This window comes from Ischnura elegans, chromosome 4 (genome assembly GCF_921293095.1).
Source record: "Ischnura elegans chromosome 4, ioIscEleg1.1, whole genome shotgun sequence".
NCBI lineage: Eukaryota > Metazoa > Arthropoda > Insecta > Odonata > Coenagrionidae > Ischnura > Ischnura elegans.
The window spans coordinates 42,400,195-42,424,073 of record NC_060249.1 but is presented as its reverse complement, the minus strand read 5'-3'; the positions used below and the strand labels follow the sequence as shown (position 1 = coordinate 42,424,073).

The 23,879-nt window shown below is 37.1% G+C and overlaps 1 protein-coding gene across 2 annotated transcripts in view; it reads right to left on the bottom strand.

Moving 5' to 3' along the window:
- Positions 1 to 4,900: 4,900 nt before the first annotated feature.
- Positions 4,901 to 23,879, bottom strand: part of LOC124157362 — a 385,239-nt gene continuing 366,260 nt past the window's right edge. For both annotated transcript variants that reach the window (XM_046532026.1, XM_046532027.1), the window contains 3 exons: positions 15,034 to 15,164; positions 12,905 to 13,112; positions 4,901 to 6,143 (listed from right to left, as the gene is read on the bottom strand). In XM_046532026.1, the coding sequence (XP_046387982.1) occupies positions 6,049 to 6,143; positions 12,905 to 13,112; positions 15,034 to 15,164 (434 nt within the window). In that variant the 3' untranslated portion in view covers positions 4,901 to 6,048. The remainder of the gene's footprint in view (positions 6,144 to 12,904; positions 13,113 to 15,033; positions 15,165 to 23,879) is intronic.

Genomic DNA, 23,879 nt, shown 5'->3' with positions numbered 1-23,879 from the left:
TGCTGTGATATTTTATTTTGATATTTCAAAACGTAATTTCTGATTTTATTATAAAAAATAACAGAAAAATGAAAACACACAATCGATAGGTCTCTATGCTTACTACAACATCCAAAACGATTGATAGTAAAAATAGGTGAAGAAGCAAGTGCCAAAATGTAACTACTTAATTTTGTATACTGACAGGGAAACATTCATTCATTGTTGTAGCTTGTAGTCAATACAAGGAAAATCGGCAACTTTCAAAACAATGATAAGCCCATTAACCTGTTTTTGTTTCAATGAATGGGGAGCGCTATCATGAGACCAGATGCAATGGCACTGCAAGGTTAGGGAGACTATCTTAAACAGATAACAATTGCTTTATATTCCCCCCCTGAAGAAGAATTAAATCGAAATAAGATATCTTTTAGTGTGGCACAGATAATACTATTTTTGAACCACACTATAGTTCCACATAAGATTAAAAAAATACATGACATAGAGGATAGGGCTTGGGATTGATTTATAATGAAGGACAAAGGCACATAATAAAAAAACAAGACTAACATTAACACCCTCTCAATACATGTAGGTAGTCTTTTTCAGGTCAATAGCTAGTGCCCTAAGATCCTTCACATCATTTGATGAGGATTGCAGGGTAACCAGTGGATGAAACAGATCTTCAGGTATTTCTGAAGAATGAGTCACACTACAACTTCCCATTTCCAAACAAGCACCTCTTTTAGCAAATGTTTCCAACTCTTGGGCATTCAATGAGAATTTATTTTCCTGAATAGTGAAAGACATGTCTCAATAGAAAGACCTGATGACTTCAATGTGAAAACATTTCACTCTCTGACATTTAAGGCATTGGCTTTAAGCCTAAAAAATATGCTACTTTTACAATTTTAAAAACAGAATTAAAAAGAGGCATAAACAATAGGAAGTAATATAGGAACTACAAAATTTAAATTTAATTCAATCATCAAAATTATCACCAGCCATGATTTTCAAAATTAAAACTAAATCATACGTGTTTCATTAGAAAAATTTGTCAATATATTTCAGCGACTATTAACAATAAGCCAGGGCCTGGATCAACATCTTTATATATATATTTACATCACAGGTCTTCAATAAAGCATAACAAAACTAAACAGCAAAGGAATAGCATAACAGGTATGTTTGAGTCATGAGAGCAATGGGAAAAGAGAAAAAAGGTGGATTTTCGAAGAGGTAGAAAAATTGGAAATTATCAAGGGGTTGGGAAAGGGGGGAACACTTCTAGAGAATGTAAATAAAAGTGGTATATAGAAAACCGTAAAAAGAGTAAAAGATATCTAAGCCATATGGCTTATCTTTTCACTGCTATAAACATATCTCTTTTATATATCCATGCCCTCAGTCTTGTTACGTAGAGTAAACATGTTCTCAAGGATACAGGAAGTTTAGGTGTTCAAATCTCCCTCGAAATGTTTGAAAGATATGTTCTGAGGTCTCAATGAACTCCTCCTGAAATGCATTCCTCACCCACTGAATCCATCCAAAACACATTCCTGCCCACCCCAAAATTTTCAAGGCTACCATGTTTCTACATTTTCATGTTCTTCCAGACCCAGCTGCAGAGTCACAACAGATGGATTAATATTTATTTATTTTTACATATTACAATCAGAAGCCATGAATGGTTAAAATTTTATTGGCACTTAAATCTCCACCTTTTACTCCATAAAGAAAGGGTGGTTTATTCACTTATAGAGGGCTAAACACAAATATTAGAAAGAGGAATGGCTTCACTGATATGGTTAGGCACATTGGGTGATTTCTGATTCAAAGGCAGAAAGTGAATGATAGGATTAGAACCATAGCAATAAAATATTAGAATTTGCATTGCTACTTCCCTTTAAACTCACCTTAGCTGATAGATCACTTCCAATAAGCCAAAAATTAGGATTATATTTACAAACATATACATATGTATCTCATAAGTTAACTGCCAACCCCTTCATTTTCAAGCCCATTATCAAGGTTTGGATAACAACTGACACTAATGCTTTTCCTCATTACATACTTCAATAGCAAAAAAATGATAAATTTTGGTGCCCTTCCACTTACTCAGAAGATGAAACTAGTCTGATTTGGTGGATTTTCTGTAGTGATGCAAGTAGTTCTGGTGTATTTAGTGTGGATTCCGTTTCTCTGGTATCATCATGCTTCGTATCTCATGTTTATATAAAAGAATAATAAGTATCAATATGAATGTTAATTAGCTAGAGTTGGAGCTAGAGTAAACAAGAGATGGAGTCTCAATTTCAAGTAGGTCATAAGGTAAGAGGCAAATAATAGATAGTCCTCATCATTGCATCATGTGAAAAACACAGTTGGAATGGACATGGGAAGCCCTACCAACTGCTAAAATCTTTCTTGAGAACAGTTATATGCCTCAGAAACTCATTCAAGGGGACCTCGTCCTTGGAGGAGATATGGTTTAGGACAGCAAGGACTAGAAGGCCCTTGTGGTCTTCATCATGCCAATTCCCCGTAAAAACTTATCAGCATCCATAGATGAAGAGAAGACAAAAAAATGGAGAAGAAGAAAACAGACTTTACTGATTAATGATTACAGAAACATGACATTTTCGGAGAATGATGAGGGTAAGTAGGGTAGCAAATGCCAAACTATGAACATAGAAAGGGAGAATATGTATACATTTTGAGACTATGCGAGGTCATATGGAAGGAGGATCTAGAATTAGAATTTAGTCTACTAGAATCTACTAGAATTTTGGTTATAAGCTGATATTTAACTGTAAGGAGGGCAGTCAACGAGGGTGGTTTTGGTTTATAATGGGAAAATGTGGAATAAGACAGTAGATACATATGTATCAAATAAGTGATAAATTTCTGGTGGTGAAAACTGAAGCTCATCCCAATAAACTTGTTTTGGTTCAAGTGTGTACTGACAATCACTTATTAATTGGAGAAGTAGATTAGGTATGAGAACAGCTATAAGAAATACTCCAAGTATGATAATATAGGAATGATTTCAGGTCAAAAACTGCAATAAAAGAGGAAGGAATGGCAGTGAAATTATGCAATAAGGATAAGGAATGAGAAACAACCATTGAGAGAATGCCATAGAATTTTGTGACAGGAACTAGTAAATTCAAACAAAAAATTGTTCAGACATCATTATAGGTTCAGGAATGCATGGAAGAGTCTAAAGGGCACTGAGATATATCCTACAGATTATCTAATGGCAAGACAGGGGTTAAAGAACTCAGGAAAATTTAGGCTGCTAACCTCAAGCAGATGCGGATTAAAACCATAATGTAAAGCTAATAATGATGTGCACTGTAGGGTTTAAAAGGCTAGGAAAATGCAGAAGGAACAGGAAAGGAGGGATCATGTAAGAAATAATTGAGAAAACGGAAGAGATGAGAAAATGGAAGACAGTAGACATCAAAGGAGTTATGAGGAGGTACAGGTAAGTAAAAAATGAAATCACGGATGGAAACAAAGAAGAAAATTAAGGCTTGGTGGAAAGGGTCATTTTTTAAGAAAAAAATTTCATATGTGACAACTGGGTGCACTGCATGCTAATATGAAGTCTTCATCATTGGGTAAAAGAGGACAAGCCATGCTAAAAATAAGGGTTGAGAATAGAATTGTTGCCAAATGGGAAGAGGTTCAGAATCGGCAAAAGGGATATATGGACGATCTGTATTGGAGTGGAAATAGACGAGACAAACTGAAATAGAGGCAGAAAGTGAGTTGAATATGTACTCATAATATTGGACACCAGACTCTTAAGATTGAAACTCACCTCAAACTATACATGACCTGTAATAATAATGCATTAATTGTGCAAAGAATTTAGAGCTTGGGAATAAAGATGTGGACAAAAAACTTATCAAAAAAGGCTCATTTTCAATATTTTCATATTCTGCATTCACTCACTGAGTAATTCAAACTGTAGGAGGGATTAGATACGTATGGGCAGACCTCACCAAGGACCAAGGACTCACATACAGGGGTGTGAATTTCACGCATTCAGGGTAAGGAGGCTAGTTCCATTCCTTGAGCCACCTTGTACTCCGAAGATTTTGGTTTGTGGGAGTCCGAAGGCTTCACCCACGATTTGACACCAGGACACTTCAATCAGCAAGTCAAAGCTCTATCCTTAAGGCCAGGAGTCTCCAAACTACAGTCAACAGTCCACATCCGGCCCGACACATAATTTCATCCTGCCCACCTAAAAAATCCTTGTGTGTTTACTTACAATTTTTATAATTGGCTCATCTAATCTGAAACCTGATTTTAATGAAAATTTGAAGTCAAAATGACAATATCATTCGTCACACTAATTTGGTTGCATAGAATTAAAGGCATGAATCTATTTAGTTTACTCTGATTTTTTCCAACAAGATAATTTTTAATTTTTCCATATTTATGCTCCAACTTTGATAAAATTAAATTATTGGCACGCATTACTTTATTTATTTATTTTATATTGGCAGTGCTTTAGACCACTTGGCCATGCTACTTGATTCTGCATTATGCAGACATAAATAAGGATTCATAGCTTTCATTGTCATAAATTCATTCATTAATAGTTACACAATTTTGAAAGTAGCATTTAAAAAATATGTATGCATATGCAAGCTCAGAAATAAGGAAACAATTCATCAGAACTTACATCTGGAGCATACTTCTTTATTGAAGTAAGGCATGGATGAATATAGCAGTAAAAGTCAAGGAAAGATAAGCAATCAAAAAATGAGAATAAGAAAATGATGTGAATAAGAAAAAGTAAAAAAGAGTGAGAAGACTATATGATACAATAATAGAGTGAAGAGCTACATGAATTTAATTTACTAATCCTTAATGATGAAATGAAAACAACTTATTGATGAACATAATGGAATGCTTTCCTTCGTACTTTATTGACATGGACATCATTTTTAGACACAAACAGTAAAAATAAAAGGGAATTGAGACTTCATGAATATACAATGAAAGTCGCTTAATACATAGACCCTTTAACAAGTTGTAATTATGAATAGAACACAAAAAAATCAGTAATTATTCATTGAGACCATTAAATCTTAGTGAAACAAAAAGCATGGATCTTAATTGAACATTCCATCCAAATCCATGAATAACCAGAATAATGGCTTGATATCTTATATATGTGTTACATACCTCAAGGAAAAATACAGCGACCATCACTTTGAGTGACAGCTGATATCAGGAAGTCCATAGTCACAGCCACCAAAGCACCATTTGGCAGTCTCACTTAAGGCGCTCATCAGTTTGTGGTTGCACAAGATTATCAACTTTTATAGACAAAATAGGTAATCACAAAAACCCCTAACTCTTTCAGTCTATTAAACTTTCATAACGTTCATTTTTAAAAATCCTCATTCAGTCAGCCAATTCTTAGAGGGCAACATGCATACTTCATTGATATATCAGTAGAAATAAGAAATCCACATCATGGTATTTCTAATAAAATTCTGTTTTATATCCATGTAAGGAACCACAATTCCCCACAGTAAATCACCACCAGTACCATGAAATTGGGATAGACAAAATATCCATTCTATCCACATTATTAGGGTTCACAGTTCTTGAAGATAATTTGCACCATTAATAACCTTATTGAACAATCAAAATTAAAACACAAAATCTAACACAGTGAATGTTTATCCAGTAGTTATAACAATAAAATAATCAGTCGATCCTTGCTAGAAACTTAAAAAAAATAAATAGCAGCCTTCTTTTACCCCTGAAAATGTTAAACAAATGCCAGCTAAAATATCAGGGGAAATTACTTCACCCTTTAACATGCAGTTACCTACCTGATAAAATCAGTAAATAATTTGCAACGCAAAAATAATGGAATGTTGCAACAGACCCAGAAAAACATGAATACCAAATTTATCCTTAAATGATTCACACCAAGATCACTCATAGGATACAATGGCATTCAATGCAAAACACCTACAAACTAATCTGACTGGAAGGGTTTCAAAAAACTAACCATTTCTACATTGGAGAATGTTACAGTTTACTCCTTCTTGGCTCTGGAACTCTCAATTTCCAAACTTGTTGAACTCCATCATCAGGACATTGAAATTCATTCAGGACTGATGCATCTGAAAAAACAGAGTGGTTGGTCAATGGGGATCACTGACATTCAGGGGCGGATCCAGGATTTTTCCTGGGGGACACATGGGCAGTGGCGGTTTGCCCATAAGGACTCTCGGACGCCGCCCCTCCCAAATATTTGAAAAAGTAAAAAAAATAAATATCCATTAATTTATAATTATACATCTGATTAATCAAAGCGTTTTTTCAGTCCCATACATCGAAAGTGTTGGAAAAACACGAAAAGAAATAGCGCGAGAAGTTCGTATTTGTAGCCGTGGGGCGCTGGCCAGAACGTCCCAATCCATCCCCATGCAGTTATATGGAGAGTGGTAGTGGTGGGGGCCGCTGGTGCTATGACGCGTCTAACGTTGTGTCTTATGGAACTCTTGGGACGTCGTCCGAAAATGCGCAGAGCGACGTGTGAGTTGACATCGCTGCGCAGGCCGGCGGGCGTACAATCTGGCGTCTACTTGGTGCTGCCACAGAAAAGGGACGTACGGAATCAGAATGGTCACTGTACTGGGTGTAGTTATACGATTTTAATTTTTAATTACTGGTAGGTATTGCTACAGTAAATAAATTATCCCATTATGCTTGCGTTTTTTGGTGTTTGAATTCCGGAACACATAAAATCCAACCAGTTAAAGGCCGTATTGACGAAGGAAAACTATTCTCGAGTATTTGACACAGTTCTGTTATGATTACGAATTTCAAGAACCTTGGGGAAACTAATATTATAATATTTAGGCCTTAACAATGTATTCATATCTTCCCGATGATTAGAAATACGGTACCTATTTTTCAGATAAATTTATCAAAAGACCTGCAGTATTAGGAAAAATCAGTTAACATTCCCCACTGATTTATAATTTAAGAAATAGTTGCGTGCGTGAAAGGGTGAAGGATTAAATATGATTTAAATCGTTAAGCGTGACTTTAAATAGAGTCATTCAATTAATGTCATGAAGTGCCGCGTACAATGCACCTTTTGTGTGTAGGTTCATCATTTTTCTAGCCGTCCTTGTTGTATTAGTTCATGTTCACCTAATTCCTCAGTGGCAGAGCGGTAGCTATCTGACGGAAAATGCCCACTTGGGTCTGATTTAAGTGGCCTCGAAGAGTTCATATCAGTGAGGAAATCCTTACAGCTCCCATCTGTGGCTCAGTCGAGTCGTCTTCTTTTACGATCTAGAACTTATTTTCTGTTATATCATGGCAATGATTTCGAAGACACGGTTATTCCAAATGCGACCCGTTGGCGTCTCGTGTGTTTACCACATATGAATCTTAGACTCAAGGAGATGGTCCGTGACGTCCTTTGTTTGCGTGAATGCCTTTGCTGACCTTAAATTCGTCCCTCAGCTGAATCAGCATTAGTGGACCACGACTTCTATCTCCCTTGAGTCGTCCTTATAGTAACGGCAAGACTCTCGGAAAGAACGGAGTGAAATGAGTTCAGACATCATTTTCGAGGAGTTAATTGTGCGTAATTGGCGATTAAGAAGTTTCTTAGTGCTGTGTGTACATTCAAGAAGACAATTTTGAATTAATCAACAGTGCTCGTTTTTTTAAGGGAAATATAGGGAAAAATTGTCCCAATTCTGTGTCCAGGCACCTTGTTCTTTTTGGTCGTATTTTTCGTCGGCCTATTTTGTGTCGTCCCTTGTTTATTTATAGACTAGTGCCCTTGCCATGTGTTCAATCAGAAAGAAATTGTTGTCCAGCGCTGATTTCAACGAACGTGTAATTGATCACTTTGCTGGACAAAATGAAAGAAGGATGGACTTTTGCAATACAACTAAAGGCCTGTGAGTATTTCCTATTTTGTTAAAAATGTGTGAGAAATGTTTAATTGTTGATTTTAAATCATACTGTATTCAAGAAGTATCGCGAACACCGCCATCAAAGTTTACATCTGCAAAGCAAAGCGCGGGTATTCTAGTAGTGTTTGTTGCCTAGTGGAAGTCAGTGACACTCTCCTCCCTCCTCAGGTGTTACAAGTGTCATTGCTACCTAAATCATTGCAAATGTTGTATAGATTTGACAAATAACGCATTATTATTGCAAAACGAACAACAGAAGTGTATTGCGGGCATATCCGCACGAAGAATGTAGACGCTAAAACCTAAAGTTACGTATATTCGTTTGTATTTGCAAAATATCGCAGCAAATATATTTTTATTCTTCAAGATCATTGATCAGTATCATCGAGAGTCCGGACTAAGCCGATCCGTATGACCGAGAGTCTACTGCATTTAGTATTTATTAATCAAGCTTTATTAGGAAAACTAGGTATTTTTGTTGAAAAAAAACGGAACGTATGGCATCACAGAATTTAATTCCTATATTGCCGTAAAAACTTAATAAAATACACGAAATATTAAAAAATTATGACCCCCCGGTGGAGTGCGCCCCCCCTAGCATTTGACTCACGAGCCGCCACTGCACATGGGTCTGACAGGTCTTCTCATATTTGTGGTTAAAAACAAAATATAACAATTACTGTAGAAAATATTCCTTATTTTGATACGAAAGTTATTAATTTTAAATTAAATGATCGAAGATCAATGATTAACAAAATAAAGCAAACTGAATGATAACTGTATTAAAAATATTGTCTATTTTGTAAGTGTTCTTTTGTAGGTCTTCTCATATTTGTGATTAAAAACAAAATACAACAATTACTGTCGAAAATATTCCTTATTTTGATACAAAAGTTATTAATATTAAATTAAATGATTGAGGATCAATGATTAACAAAATAAAGCGAACTGAATGATAACTGTATTAAAAATCTTGTCTATTTTGTAAGTGTTCTTGGGGGTGGAGGGTACGCACCCCCATGCCTGCCCCTCAATTTACCTATGATAACATTAGCTCTAACCATCAGCATTCCAAATAATAAAGCAAACATAAGATGAAAATAAAAGAAAAAAATCAGGTTTGAAAGCAAGGCAGAAGGCAGAATAACTACATCAATCAATCAACTTTCACTCAAATGTCCAACCACTGATGATCACTCACTAGAGTATTGAAAACCGGAGCAAAAATTACAGCATAAAAAATGATTTAGAAACAAAATTCCTCACACAAGCAGCAAATATGTGAAGCACAATATTCCCATTACCATTGCAATGCCTTACAATTGCAGAATCAGGATGATGTTAGGCATATGAATATAAGATTAGAGGATTCGGTACAAAATTATTTTGAATAATTTTTCTTATATTGTAGTGTATTAAGATAGTTAATGTGAAATTTTATAATGAATGACTGTGAACCATTATTCCATTGAAAGACGGTAAAAAAATTACATCTATTGTTACACACTAGTCAGTCATTTTTAACCCTTTCTCTATGAAGGCAGTTTATAGACACCACAAATGTTTCATCCCTGTGAGGGAAGGGCGGTTAAGGAAGGCATGAATTTTTCATACCATAAGAAAGTAAGTTGGTTAGACATCACAGCTGTCATGCAAGTAAAAGGTTTCCAACCATTAAGGACTCTACTGTAAGGACTCTACTGTTGCACTGAGAAATGGCTGAAGAACTTAGGTATTTCTCACAAAAACCAGCAGATATCACTTATGTTGGACAATCACTTTCCCCAATTTTGGTGACTTTTTAGAGACTTATGTCCTTTCGTTGCTCACTCATTGATTTCATGTACAGTAACATCTCCACACAACGAATTCGTTGGGACTGGAAAAATCTGGACCTACCTGTATGGAGGTGGAGTGTGGGTTGCATTGTCACAGGGGGATTGAAGTATTCTGAACATTATAGGATGCAAGTAACGTAAATTTCTCAATCTTGTTTCATTTGCCATAACAACCTTTCCTACACATATGGTAAACAATTATTACTATTTATCATAAACTACCATGGCTATCATTGGGCCATTTCCAATTTGTGTATTGTTAATGGATATGATTACTATCCTCATTGATTCAAACCCTATGCTCCACTGCTAACCTTAGTTACAGCCTAAAATTAAATATAATACCCCTGGATTAAGTATTTTCAAAGTACTACACGATTTATCTGAATTTCTAGCCGATTTTATCACTGGGGCAGGGGCACAGCAAAGAATGAAGGCTGGGGGGGTTTTAGGCGCAACTAGACCTGGGGTGTTTGGTATACCCGCCAGGATAAGCGGGAGGCGTGGGGGCCCTCCCCCAGAAATGTTTACGGACAAATGGTTCAAAATGGTGAGTTTTATGGCTTTCTAAGGGATATTTCATTAATACTTACACTCTTCTATAAGTATATTAATCAAATGAAGTAAAATAGATTTAACTTAAAAGTTTCTCTAAGCTCTGGGGGGGGGGGTTTATCCCCCAAACCCCCCCTCGCAGCGCTGCTGCACTGGAAGGCAACACTTTAAGGCAATTGATTGTGCCATAAATGTTTGCTATCAAAAGCAATTTGGCTTGAAAGACCACAAATTTCCCATTAGTTTGAAGAAATAAAATGAATTGATTGATTCCCATAGAAATCCAAATACATCTCTACGATATTAGAGGTCACAATCACAATTGCATATGATGATGCCTTCATAGAAGCTGAATAATATCAATAGCCAGTCAGTGTACATGCTCTTAAGCACCAAAATATAGCATCATCCTCAAGCGTGCCACGTTATGTTTGTAATCTTCAACTTGACATCCACTACATATCATCCATACATTCATCCACTAAATACTCTTTAACACTTTTAGCTAATTTTCTGATAGGTTTACCCTTCCTCAGTGCTCCACCAAACTTTTCTTATTTAAAAATTTGTGCTGTTCCCATGTCCCACTTTTGCCCTGTTTGCATGCTAAAACTATTAAACTGGAGCAATTATGTAGTTGCTAAATTACAGTCATATGAGTTTAAATGTCTTACCCAATCAATACAAAGAAAAAAAATGCAAAGCAACCTGATCCCACTACTTTTCACATCTAAAATGACACAATAAGGGTCTCGTTTTGCACCAAGCACACAAGAACAGATTGATGGCTGCTCCAAAAATTCTGATACATAGTTGCTCAGGTAACATGGCATGTTGGCAATTTTATATCCGCGTTTCATTTAAACCTAGATCTCTGGGGATAAAACCTGAGGCAATTTTTATCAGAGAACCACATGAACAATGCAAATTTTCCCCACCTCCATTCATCTCAGACCTCAGATGCATTATCAATGAGAGGTATTGCATAGCATCAAGGCACTGTGGAAAGTATGGCCTGGACAGAACAGTTATGACGCAAGTGCCCTCCACTCCAATTTTACTTCCTGCTTATAGATGGAATAAATAACCCATAGATGCAAAATATTATACATCTTTATTTTATAAAAATTTACTATAGAGGTACACTTTTCCTGTTTTGGGCCAAAATGCAGACTTAATTGTAAAGAGTTTTCGTGATCACAAAGGAACACCACAGACGGTTTTTTTTTTACATTGTCCATTTGGAGGGGCAAAGACCAGGTTTATGACTTTGAAATAGGGAGATTTCACCAAAATTTCACTATCTGGGGGTTTGCTGCACACAGGTTTAACTGTACATAAACATCCACATCTGTTGCTGCATCCTTTCTGTAGTGGTCAAATTGCTGTCAGTGTTTAAGAAATGGCCAGTTTTGGTCTAGCTCAGATCATGGTCCTGCCAGCTCAAAGAAATGGTAACCTCTGAATTACAGCAGACTCCCGATTATCCGGCTGTGGTTTATCCGGGTCACAGATTATCCGTGTATGATTTTCAATCTCGCTCAATTTTTTCTTCGATCTTTATTTAATAAAAAACGGACGCAAAATCATTGGAATTACGGCATTTATGCTACTATTCACCTGGATTTCAGTTAGAATCCCCTTCGTAAAACAGAAGCGATCACGCGCTAGCTGCATTCACAGAAGTACCATGTTCCTGTTTTCCAAGCCTCGCACGTGAGCCCGACCGTGCTCCTTGATCACGGATACACATCATGCAGCAGGTGCAACCTGGGCAACTTGTGCAAGACGCGATTACGTAGCGTGGTGCCTGACAGTATAGTTTCTGACGTCGAGCAATGGTTTTTAAGCATTCGTGCAAACCATTTTTCTGTATCCGTGATCACACAGCCATGGATGTGAGGTTTTCGAAACCAGGCCTAACATGGAGCGTTAACAATACGAGTACAACCATATTATCGCCGCTAAAAAGATCGCAAACTTGCAAAGAAAGCTCTCAATGAGTCCGGGAAGCACTCTGAAATAACAGAATAACTGCATAAATAATAATATATTGTTTGGTTTACGTAAATTATGAGCATTACAAGACGTTTAAGTGAAAGTTTGGCTTATCCGTGTTTTCCGATTATTCGTGCCATCCCTCCCCATCATCAGCCCAGATAATCGGGAGTGTACTGTAATTTCAAATGTATAAAAATGTGGTATAAACCATTCACATGATAATCCGTTTTTTAAATGTGAATTTCTAAGAAAAGACTCCTAAAAACCACAGTAGCTTATCCTCATTATCAGACAAGACACATGTTACTGGCTTACATAAATGTCCACCGTAACTAATGCATATCAAAGGAGTGTTTCTTTCCCGCATTGAAATGGATAAAATATAAACGTGTTTCCCATTTTTTGAGTTTCCTAGAGCTCAGATCAGGGAAATTCAGCATAACCATGGAATGTAACCCCAACAGATGGTATGTTTTACCAAACATAATAATTATATATCATTTTTAATTAAAATGCTGAAAAAAAACATTAATTTGAATATAAACATACCTTTTGTTTCATAATATCTTGTCAATACATCACTCAAAGTGATTGCAGGAATGGCAAAATTAATGCTGGGATGTATTACGACTTTAGATTTTGATGACCCTGGGAAAAATTGTTCAACAGCTGTATTACAAACCATCAAGCCCACTAAAGTACCATCCTCCCTGATAACTGCTCCTCCACTGCTACCACCTTGGACACAACAAGTAGTCTGCAATAAAACATTATAAAATTTAAATGCTTAAAATAAAAACAAGTTAAAAACATATAGGTAACAAAAAATTATACAATTGTATCTCCTAATCTTTACTGTGATTTGTGTGCTGAGCATGAAGCCCAATGTTATGCCTTTCTAATTCCAGTTGGTATATGCTTGAAAGGAAGATAAATATTCTTTGCCACACTCTTTTTATGGCATACAGTTTAGATTATCTCACACTAACTGATTTTTTTGGAGTGACAGTAAACAACCAGTTTCTCATTTACGTAAGTGAAGTTATCACAAATGCAAAAGCTAGGTGGAGCTTAATTGGTGGTGAGAAAAAAGGCATGCAGCGATTTCCGGTTATTTTTGGTTACCTCCTCGTACTCATTCTGAGGGTAAATGCTCCAAAGTTTAGTGGAAAGAGCTGTATGAAGAGGGCATTGTTGACATTTTGGAAACACATTTATATGCAGAAATCGTCTTGAATAACTCCCTGACATTTTCACACTATTCGTCCTTGTATTTTAGAATCTGCAATTAAAGTGCATCAGTTAATTTCAATTGTACTTTGCAGTGAATTACACAAAAGAGAATCACTTCATTAAAGCTTTCCCATTGATTAGAATTTTTAAAATGCTAACAAGGTGAGATTTTTGTAGATGGAAGGGATCTCTCCAATAACCATATCCGAATATCATGTTATTCAGATTTTTAGCATACGTGTTGAGCAAAAAATTTCATCAGACAGAAACTTGGTCAATGAATTGCAAGATCAACTTTGAGGACGTTTAAAATTATTCAGATTAAGTTTTCTGGTTGGTGATGGTTAGCCGGTCACCACCTACCCAACTTTTATACAGTGGAACCTTGTTAAAGCGAGTACGGGCTATAGCGACACTCCCGCTATTACGAGAGATAGCCGATGCACCGTCAATTGACCCTATAATAAGCGTGTTAAAAAATTGGTTTTTACGAGACCCTTTCGGTGTTGGCTCTCGCCATAGCGAGGGTTTCACCGCCGGAAGACTTTCATCAAGACTCCTTAACCTCTGTAACTGCTAGCGATCTGTTAGAAATGAAGTTAATGGAGTTCTCAGTCTCAAATTTATGTGGTAAACTGTCGTTCGATAAATATAATGATTGACGAAACAATGCTTTGCATGATTTTTATTCAGTGCGGCGCTTATAAATTGTTTGAATAGTTAGTCGTTATTTGAGGAAGGAAATTTAGTGATGCAAAAAAACATCGCCTTTCGTCTGGATTTATGCTTACGTTTATCAGATAGATGTTTATCTGTCGCCGCACCACTCCTGTTCCTGTATATCTGTTCGCAAGAGGTATAATGGCTATTACTTGCTCCACCGTTGGAGACTTAGGCTTAGACTGCTGGAACAATTGAGAATGGATATCTTTAAGAGCGACACAGAGAACATAATATTAGAGCCACACTATATTTCCAGGTCCGATAGAAGCGATAAATTAAGAGAGATGTTTTGCTGAACGGATAGATATGGGAATTCCTTTTTCCCCCGAACCATAAAGGACTTTAATAAACGCTAGTCCCAACCTCGTAAGAGCACTTTTTTTTTATTGCTGTAAACGGCTGGTGTCCTAACACCCCCTGCCACACGCCTTTTAGGCGGCTTGCGGGGTATTATGTAGATGTAGATATGCTAGTACTGAATCACATGAGCTTTTATGTCAACACAAGGCCAAACATAGGGCAAAAAATTTCCTCTGCAGAACCCATGAAAATGGTAGATTCTCTCTCATTATGTACTGGCAAAATCCTAAAGCAAGATGAGTTCAGTGTACAGGGAAGTAGAAAGAAGGGCTCTGACCTAGATGATTTGAAATGAATAGGGATAAGAAGAGGATGGATGTCTGCAGCAACTATACTGATAGCTAGCCAGTTACATGGTTTACCTGCAGTAGTGGAGGTAGTTTTCCTGGCATCACAGATGATATTATTCCTCTTGATACAAGAGGAGAGTCTAACTCAGAGGATTTACTTGGTCCAGAGTGCATGGCATACCCCACCAGCCACACAGCATCACCTAGAATAGATACATAAAGATCAGTAACTGTTGATACTATTATGCCCAAAGCCTTAGGCCTACCATGCACGTTCCATACCGGCCTTGAGGCCGGAACTGCGTAGTTTGACCGGAGCCTCAGGCCTACCATACACGTTCAGTTTGGCCTCAACGTCTGGACTGTTCAGCCCCGGACTGAAGGCAGAACTGACAGTGTGTGGCGATTCCTTGAGGTGGATTTTCAGCCAGACAGGAAAACAATGAGGTCCCGCCTCAAGGTCGCTTGGCCTTGAGGCCGGACCTCATTAGATTATTATTATTAAGAATTCTACCAATTAAGGTAGGTTTGCATGGAGTACTAAAGAAGTGATCTAGGAGCCTTCCTTTCCTTCCATTACCGCCTTCTTCAATTCACTATAAGGCCTACTCCTCTTCAATCTATCCAAAAATCCTACTCTTTTCCTTCCCCTCCCTCGTTTCCCTAACATTCTACCCTCAAACACCTTTTTCAACATCCCCTCCCCGCTGAGTACTCCCTCCATCCATACCTTCTGTCTCCTCCGTTCACAAGGATTCTTGCAAAACACAGCATAGTCATACGCTTTAACTGTGTCATGAAGACAGCTGATCTTATGTGTGAAGCCAAGGACCATGTACCCATGGAGATACAAAGTGGAATATACGAAGTCAAGTGCTCTTGCAGAGACTCGTAGATTGGCCAAACATCACAAGCCTTAAAATGCATAATGAATGAACATCAAAGGGCCACCAAAAATAGACAATTTTGCCAATCCGCCATTGCTGAGCACGCATGGGAAGGACCAATGGACAAAGTGGACTTCAAGAATGCTAAATTCATCACTATAGAGAAGTATTACCATCCACAATTCATACGAGGGGTTATCAAAAATAGCCAAAATACCTAATTTAAACAGGGATAACAGCTATTTGTTCTCCAACGCCTGGAAGAAACTCCTCCACAATCGACCAGGATGACCAATCAGGACGAACCCTTCCAAAACCTAGGCTTATACAAGACTGGAAAAAACTTGCACCTGATTATCACCTCTAAACTGCAAATTGTTTTCTCACTTAGAAGAGAAGACAAAGCCAAACGGCAGGTGACAGCACGCCCACGCAGCAGACCCAAAGACGTAAATATCGTGATAGACGTGGAAATAGTGGAAAGATGTTAAGGAAATAATGGAAAGATGTTAAGGAAACACATCACCTCTACACTGCGACTTGCATCAAACACTTCAAGCCTGAAGACACCTGCTGCAATGCCATCAAAACTGCCACAGGAAGATGAATCAATGCAGAACACAACCCGGAAGCCAAGCAGAGCAATTGAGTATTGATGGATTCTTTCAAAATAAATGGTGAACGAAATAAAAAGGAGAAGGGCTTCATAACATGCAGGAGACAGTAAGACTATGGGTGCAAAAATGGGGTAACCATTGAAAATCTTTAGTTACCTTCTTATCTAATCTTAAGCAGCAGCAAGAGCAAGAATATTTCTGATTAATGAAGCTACCAAGCAATTCAAGTCTCTTATCCTTTTATGAAAGCTCCATCAATACCATGCTACATTACATTCAGAGAAAGTTCTGTCCATTCCAAATGATAATGGTAGGTTAGTTAGCTTAGCAGTTCAGTTATTTCCATAATAGAATTTTAATTCTCTTAGTGAATTACATTAGTCTGAGACTTACCACTACACCAGGAAAATACACTACCAGGGACTGGGTCTGAAGAAACTATTTTTTTAGAAAGAATAACTTTTGGAAATAACTATATTTAAGAAGAGCTACAACTCCGGAAATGCCTTTTCAGATATTAGCTACGAGCATATGACAGAATCCTAAGGATAAAAGGGAGGAATACAAAGACAATGTGAGTTATACAATACCATGGACTAGTGAAAGGCACTTATGAAAATCTTTGATATGATCCTGGTAAACAGCAACCATTCTGTTGAAGAGATGAATAGAGCATATTACACCAAAATGATATGGAGGCTTTATTATTTAAAATCTGATGTATCCTCTAAGCCTGTAGCAAGAAAAAATTGGAGGGGAAGTTGATTATAGCAAGAGAATACATTTTAAGAGTTCATGCTAATGGGCCAGAGATAAAATGATTTCTTCCAAATTGTTAATAGAAGGAGTGGTATGAGTCCACCAAAGCGTCATTCAGACTTATCATTGCACATTGATTAATTTAAATAGACAGAAAATCCAAGAGAGGAATGAAGGCAAGAAAGTTGAAAAGTAAAATGTTGAATCTTTAAATATGTATAATAAATAAATATATATATTACAATAAAATAAATAATTAATTGATGGAATAAAAATCAAAATTAAGTACATACAAATAATGAGCCAAGGCGAATTTACGGTATGGGGGTGGCCGCCTCCCATAATTTTAAGAAAAATTGAAAAGATAATAATCATTGCGGTGGCTCTCTAATTATAACTAACTAATCACTAACTAAGTTTTTTATTTCACCATCTCAACAAAAAATGCTAAACAATAAATGGTGCACGTCTTCCAGTCACTGGTCTAAGCAGATGCATTGCTGCTGAGTGGATTTGCATAAGAGAGAACAAGTAGAGAAGACTGTTCCTTGCCACAACCCCCAAAACAATGGCTTGAATCCACCCCAGATGGGGAGTAAGTAAATGATAACTGCAAAGCCATGATTTATCGCAAAATGATTACGACAATAAACAGTACATGGGATTGGAAATAAGTTACCAAAAAAAGGAGGAAGTGAATAAAAATACAAAATTTAACCATAATCACAGAATAAACAACAGGAAAAGAGAAAGATATCAAAGGGATTAGCGATCAGAGATTACATCTAATAGAAAATATACACAAAATTGGGAAGTATGACACTTTTCAAGGTTAAACTGGTAACTATGAAGAGTTCAACCTATTCTAAAATTTAAGGATAAAAATGAGAAAACAGAGAGAAAATGGATAAAACATGCATCTAGGAAGCAGAAATTTTACATTATAGTATGGGGATAAAATTGGTGATGATCTAGGAAAGGGCAATAGTCAAATAAGTCATGGTCACACAACTAACAGCAAAGACACACATTGGAGAGGTTAGGAACCAATGAAAGTGTAAAGATGACAAAGCAAAGATGGAAATACTGTCAAAAAGAAAGTACAGTGAACATGACTTCTCCAGCATGTGAGATGACTTAAAGGCAATTCAAACCATAAAGGCATATCAGGGACACCATCTGGTGTAAATAATAAAATGATAAACAAGAGACCAATGGAGAAAATAAATTTACTGAATGCGTGACGTGGTACATGAAGGATAGACAGGTAGAACCATAAGGACAAGTTAGGAGGAGCATGAGTCATTTTACTGGACCTCTTTGATACACCAGCTATCAGATTGAAAATACCAAGGAAGAAGTCTTGGAAAGGGAAAAAATTTCATGATGAAACAATTAGTAAGCACCAAAAAATATGGATACATTACAAAAATTTTAGCAAAAAACAAGGATATCCAATAAGCTCATCCTGCCTTCCAATCACTTCGAGAAAAAAGAAAACCCTTGAAAAAGCAGCCCAGACCCTTCCCACACCTCCACCCCTATATAACTATAAAATTATAATGCAATGTATCAATACTCCAAGGCTCCAGCAGCACAGAAAAACTGTGTATGTTTTGACATTGTGGCATAGGTATTGTCACAGTTTCCACCGCAAAGTCTGTGCCTAGCCGACCAGCTGGTCGAAAAATTTTTCAGTTTCGGGGTTTTCTGCGATTTACAGAGCGCACATGACAACAGGTTTTGCGTTCCACTCCCTCATCCCCCCCCTCCTCTCCCACCACTTCTCCCCTCCCAGGATTTCTACCGACCATGGGACGTGCGTGTAGGTCTCTTGCACTTTAGCCACCTATTCAGTAGGTCCTCTCCGCCACACCTCCCGATTCACCCGTCTAGGTAAGTCTTGCCCCATCGCCCAATCTTCAGTTTCCTCAGGTCAATCTCCTCCGCATTTCTGTTGTGCAATGTTCTCATTGCAGGGTTCTTTCTCGGGCCGAGAGTTTCTTTTCTCTCATAAGATGTACTCCACCATGTGGCAGCAGAGAGGGTTTTCTTCCTCACCCAAATATGTGGTGCCAGCAGCATAATTTTCTTTGTGAAATGAATGGAGTCATATTTTATTTATTTTTTTATCTCACAAAGTGTTTTAAGTCAATGTTGTCGGAGAGTGTGACCCATACGCATGATATGCTAGAGGAAACTACCTGAATGAAGGCAAAATTTTGAATGGTGAAAATTTTTGTTAATCTCAGAATGACCGTGAAGTATTATTAATTCTTTGTGGAAATTAATCTCCTGTCTGTTCAAATCCATCTTGCCAAAAGAGACTGTGACGTACTTTCACTTGGTGCATCCCATGTAAGCATCTGGCACCCTATTAAAAAAAAAATCTATCTTCCAACCAAGGTTTTGGGGAACCACACCCATCTCTACCATCGGTGGTGTGTTCACCGGAGATGAGGAATGCCTGGGCAACAGGCCGTTCAAGTTTGTAACTCGTGTTTCCTACAGTGTGGAGATGCATCATAGTATACCCAAAAGAACATCACAGAACACCATAGATCCTAGGAGTTTTAACCAGCTCTGTTTTCTGAGGAGCAGGCTAACTAGCAATGGATTAATCAAGAAGGAAATTCACAATATAGTAGCCCTGAGAATGAGGAAATCCTACAAAGAGATGAATACTCATGATTTAGAATGCAAGCATACAACAATAGATTCAATTCATCAGGTGCAACAACGGGATCATATTTCTTTATGACAGCAAGGAAAGGAAGTTGTCAGCAGTACAGAAGTCAAGAGTGAAAAAATTCAATATATGACGACAAAGAATAATGGAGACCCAATAGGTTAATCAAGTGAGAAGAGAGTTCGCTAAGATTAGTTCTAGAAAAGTATTTTAACACTCTAAGCAAAATATAAAACAATACAATAGGGTGGTTTCCTATTATTTTTTATTGCCTAAATCGAAAGATTATTATTCCTGGAGTACACATTTCACGCTCTTAGATTTTTGAATGACAATATCTATTTTTCGCGATTAAACGAAAAGTGAAAATTTTCAAGCACACAAAAATGCAACGGCTAAGTAGGAATGCTGGGTAAACACCATGTGACATATTTATGGTTCCAGCTGTCGGCATGTGGGGTGACCTTGGGGCGAGGCTTGAGCGCTGATACAACGCAGGCTGCTAGCAAGTAGCTGAGTACCCTGCTAGCAGGTAGCACTTGGCTTAAATAAGGATTATTATTCCCCTATCAAACGAAGGAAACTCTCCAAACTTAGGTAATTTTAATGGGTAATTATTAAGAGATGTTTCCCTGAGCTCTGCGCCTCATGCATGCATTGGTAATCTCAGACAATGTAAAACTCCTATCTACTCATATAGAAACTAGGCCCCTGTGACGTCACATGGAGTGGAATCGCATGGGCACCGATCTGGCCTTTTTCTAATGAGGTTAAAATTGACCATTGCCATTCGTCTAAACTGGGATTTGCATATTATTATTAAATAATTTGCATATTATGAATACACTAATGGTGGGTAAGGAATCGCAATCAATGCATTTCGTTTTCTTTGATGAAGGAAACTACCCTATTATTAACATAATGATGCATGATGGTCTGTTGAAGATAATGACCAAAGCAGACTGGAAGAATGGCAAAGAGAAGTATGGTTTAGGTAGTGAGGGCTGTTAAAGAAAAGAAATATGTCAGCATTAAAGGTTTAACCCTAGAACGACGGGCTGGGTCCAATGGACCCAGTTGGTAGTTTTGAAAGTTTATAATTATGTCAAAAATGCACGAAACTGATTTTGATGCCGTGGCTTTTCCTAAATATATGTTCTCTAAAACATAGCAAGAAATAACGAGAATGGGCTCATTACATTTTATATTATACTACAAAGTTACATAGTGGACGGACTGGGTCCATTGGACCCAGTCGACTATTTTCAATGCTATGGGTAATTCATTTCAACTTATCAGCAATTTTCTTATTTACTTTGTATTTTTGGGAGATTCAATGTTTATGGAGATATATACAAGGTCATAGGCGATAGTTATTACCAATTAGTGGGCATTTTTTATGGATTGGCTTGAAGCCTTTCATATACTCTTCTAATGTCACATTTAGAGTGACACAGTGAGAAACATGTATCCACATCGTTTCGTAATGGGTAGTTTTTGCAACTTTCTCTGGTTGGACGCACTCACAGTGTGAATTATCTACATTCAGCCCCATAATCTGTTAGTTTTAAATGTGAGACCGTTCATATAGTGTCTGCGGTGCTTTCGTGGTGGACAGTCAGAAGTTACGCTCGCAAGCTGGAGTGGTCTCGCTGCCTGCCGACATTTGCTGTTATTCCAACTATCTAACTGAAGACCTCGAAGAATTTGAATTCCATCATTACATTTTGATACCATGCATGGTAGGTACAAAACTTTATGGATTATATAAAAGACTATATTCCTTCAATCTAATGTACTTCTTCAGTATTTACCTCATTTACCAAATCGTTTACTCCTCAGATGGATTAGTTAGATGAAGTGGTGTATTGATTTTCAACTACTATGATATACAGCAATGTCATTATTCCTATCTTTACAGGATGCTTGGTGGTACCAAATTTTTTGTAGTGAGGTATTGATGTGACTGAATTCATAGAGTGGCTATTGATAGACTGTGTAGTTGAGGAGCTAAGAAGTCGGCGTCGCCATTTGGATATTACAGTCAAAATAACTATCAAGATATTTTTGAGGTAATAAGAAAAAAGGATTGTTTATAGTTATTGAAAAAATTAGCTGTTCTAGCAAAACTATTGAACTCTTTGAATTGCTTGATGATATCAGAAACATAATACGAGACAGTGCTTTTCTAATTTTTACCTGAATTTACAACTAAGGAGTAGCACGAACAATGTTATCTTCCATTTATATCTAAGTAAAGTTTGGAATGAAAAATTGATAAATTTCATTGTCACTTTATTCACAAGCTTGCTAATAGTGACACACATTTGGAGTGCATTCATCTAAAGATTGCAGAACGACGTGTTCAGCATCTAAATATACAGCGCTAACAGGAGGAGGGTGGACTCCGGTGGAGATGAAGCCTAAAATGTTGAATAAGGATGGAGAAGAACTGAACCTTGCGCGATTTTTCTTCACCTTTCTGAGAAGATGATAGAAATGCGAAAATAGGGAATTCCTAACGGGAGAAATTTTTATTTCACGCAATCTGAAAGAGGAGTGGTAAACAAAACCTCATGCCACTAAAAAGGGTAGAATGCGAAGGCGTAATATTTTGCGTCATATCCCGTGCGCCGTGCGGAATTTTTATTCTGTCTTCTGCTTTTTTGCTAATTTTGCGTCCTAACATCTTTGATGTTGTTAGAAAATGGACCACCATCGAAAGGCATATAGTTTTTCAAACTTTGTAGAATGAAGAAGATGACTGAAATAATTAAGGTTCTGGCATTGCTAATACATACCATTTTTACTAGTCAAAAATGAAAATTTTTCACAGCTTTGGAGTAAACTAGACGGGCAACCAATATGCAACAGTTTATGGAGTCAAAAGTAATACTGCGGGTTATTTGATTTGATAATGCGACAGAAATGAGGAAAAGCAGAGGCGAAGAAAAGTTGCAGATTATTAGAGAGATATTTGATGGGCGGAATGAATATTTGAAATATGCAATCGTGCCAGGATCCTGCATGACAGTTGACGAGCAGTTATTGATGTTCCGTGGGCGCTGTACCTTTAGAGAGTTTGTATCATCAAATCGAGGAAAGTATGGAATTAAAATTTTGACTGCAAGTCGTAGTAGTGATTCATACAAGTGGAATGTCCAAGTATACACAGGTAGAGAATCTCATAAAAGTCGAGAGGTCAATCAAGGGAAAAGATTAGTTACACGTATGGTTGAGGGATCAATCAGCCAGAAACATAAGTAGGTAGCCCAATACTTTCCAAAGGTTTAGCGATTGTAGAGATCATGAGGTAAAATAAACGAGGGATTCCACCCGAGATCACGTCTGTAAATGCCATACAGCCTACAGGATTTCCTAACAAAGTGGTATCTCATGAATATCATGGAATCCAAGAGAAATTCAACTATCGGAAGAATTTACATCGCGAAAAAGAAAATGTGGCACACTCCTTGAAAACCTTAGCAACCTAGTGTCGTAAGTGCAACTACAAAAGGGATAGAAAGACACGAACATCCTCTTCACAATGTGCGCAAATTATACGTCAAGATCATTCAGAAATTTTATGCAATCAGTGCCTGTAGTAGCATAACAGTTTTTAATAACTTTAGTAAATTCATCATACTTTTGTTTCATTAAATTTGTTATATATCTAATTTATCATTGACAAAAAATCCATTTTGTAATTTGTGTTAATGTTATTCAGAAAATGAACATTCATAAAAATGGGAAAGGTGGAGTGATATTTCTGGTAGAGGGGATAATATTATTCTCCGCTGCAGTAATAGCTTAAAACAAAATAATTTAACAATAATAAAGACGAAGAAATATGTTGAGGATGTAAATAAGATGAAACCATCACTTAACGCAGGCTAAATTCATCATAAACTGGTAATATTGTGGAAAAAATGTTTCAGGGTCCATTGGACCCAGTCAGGCTACTAC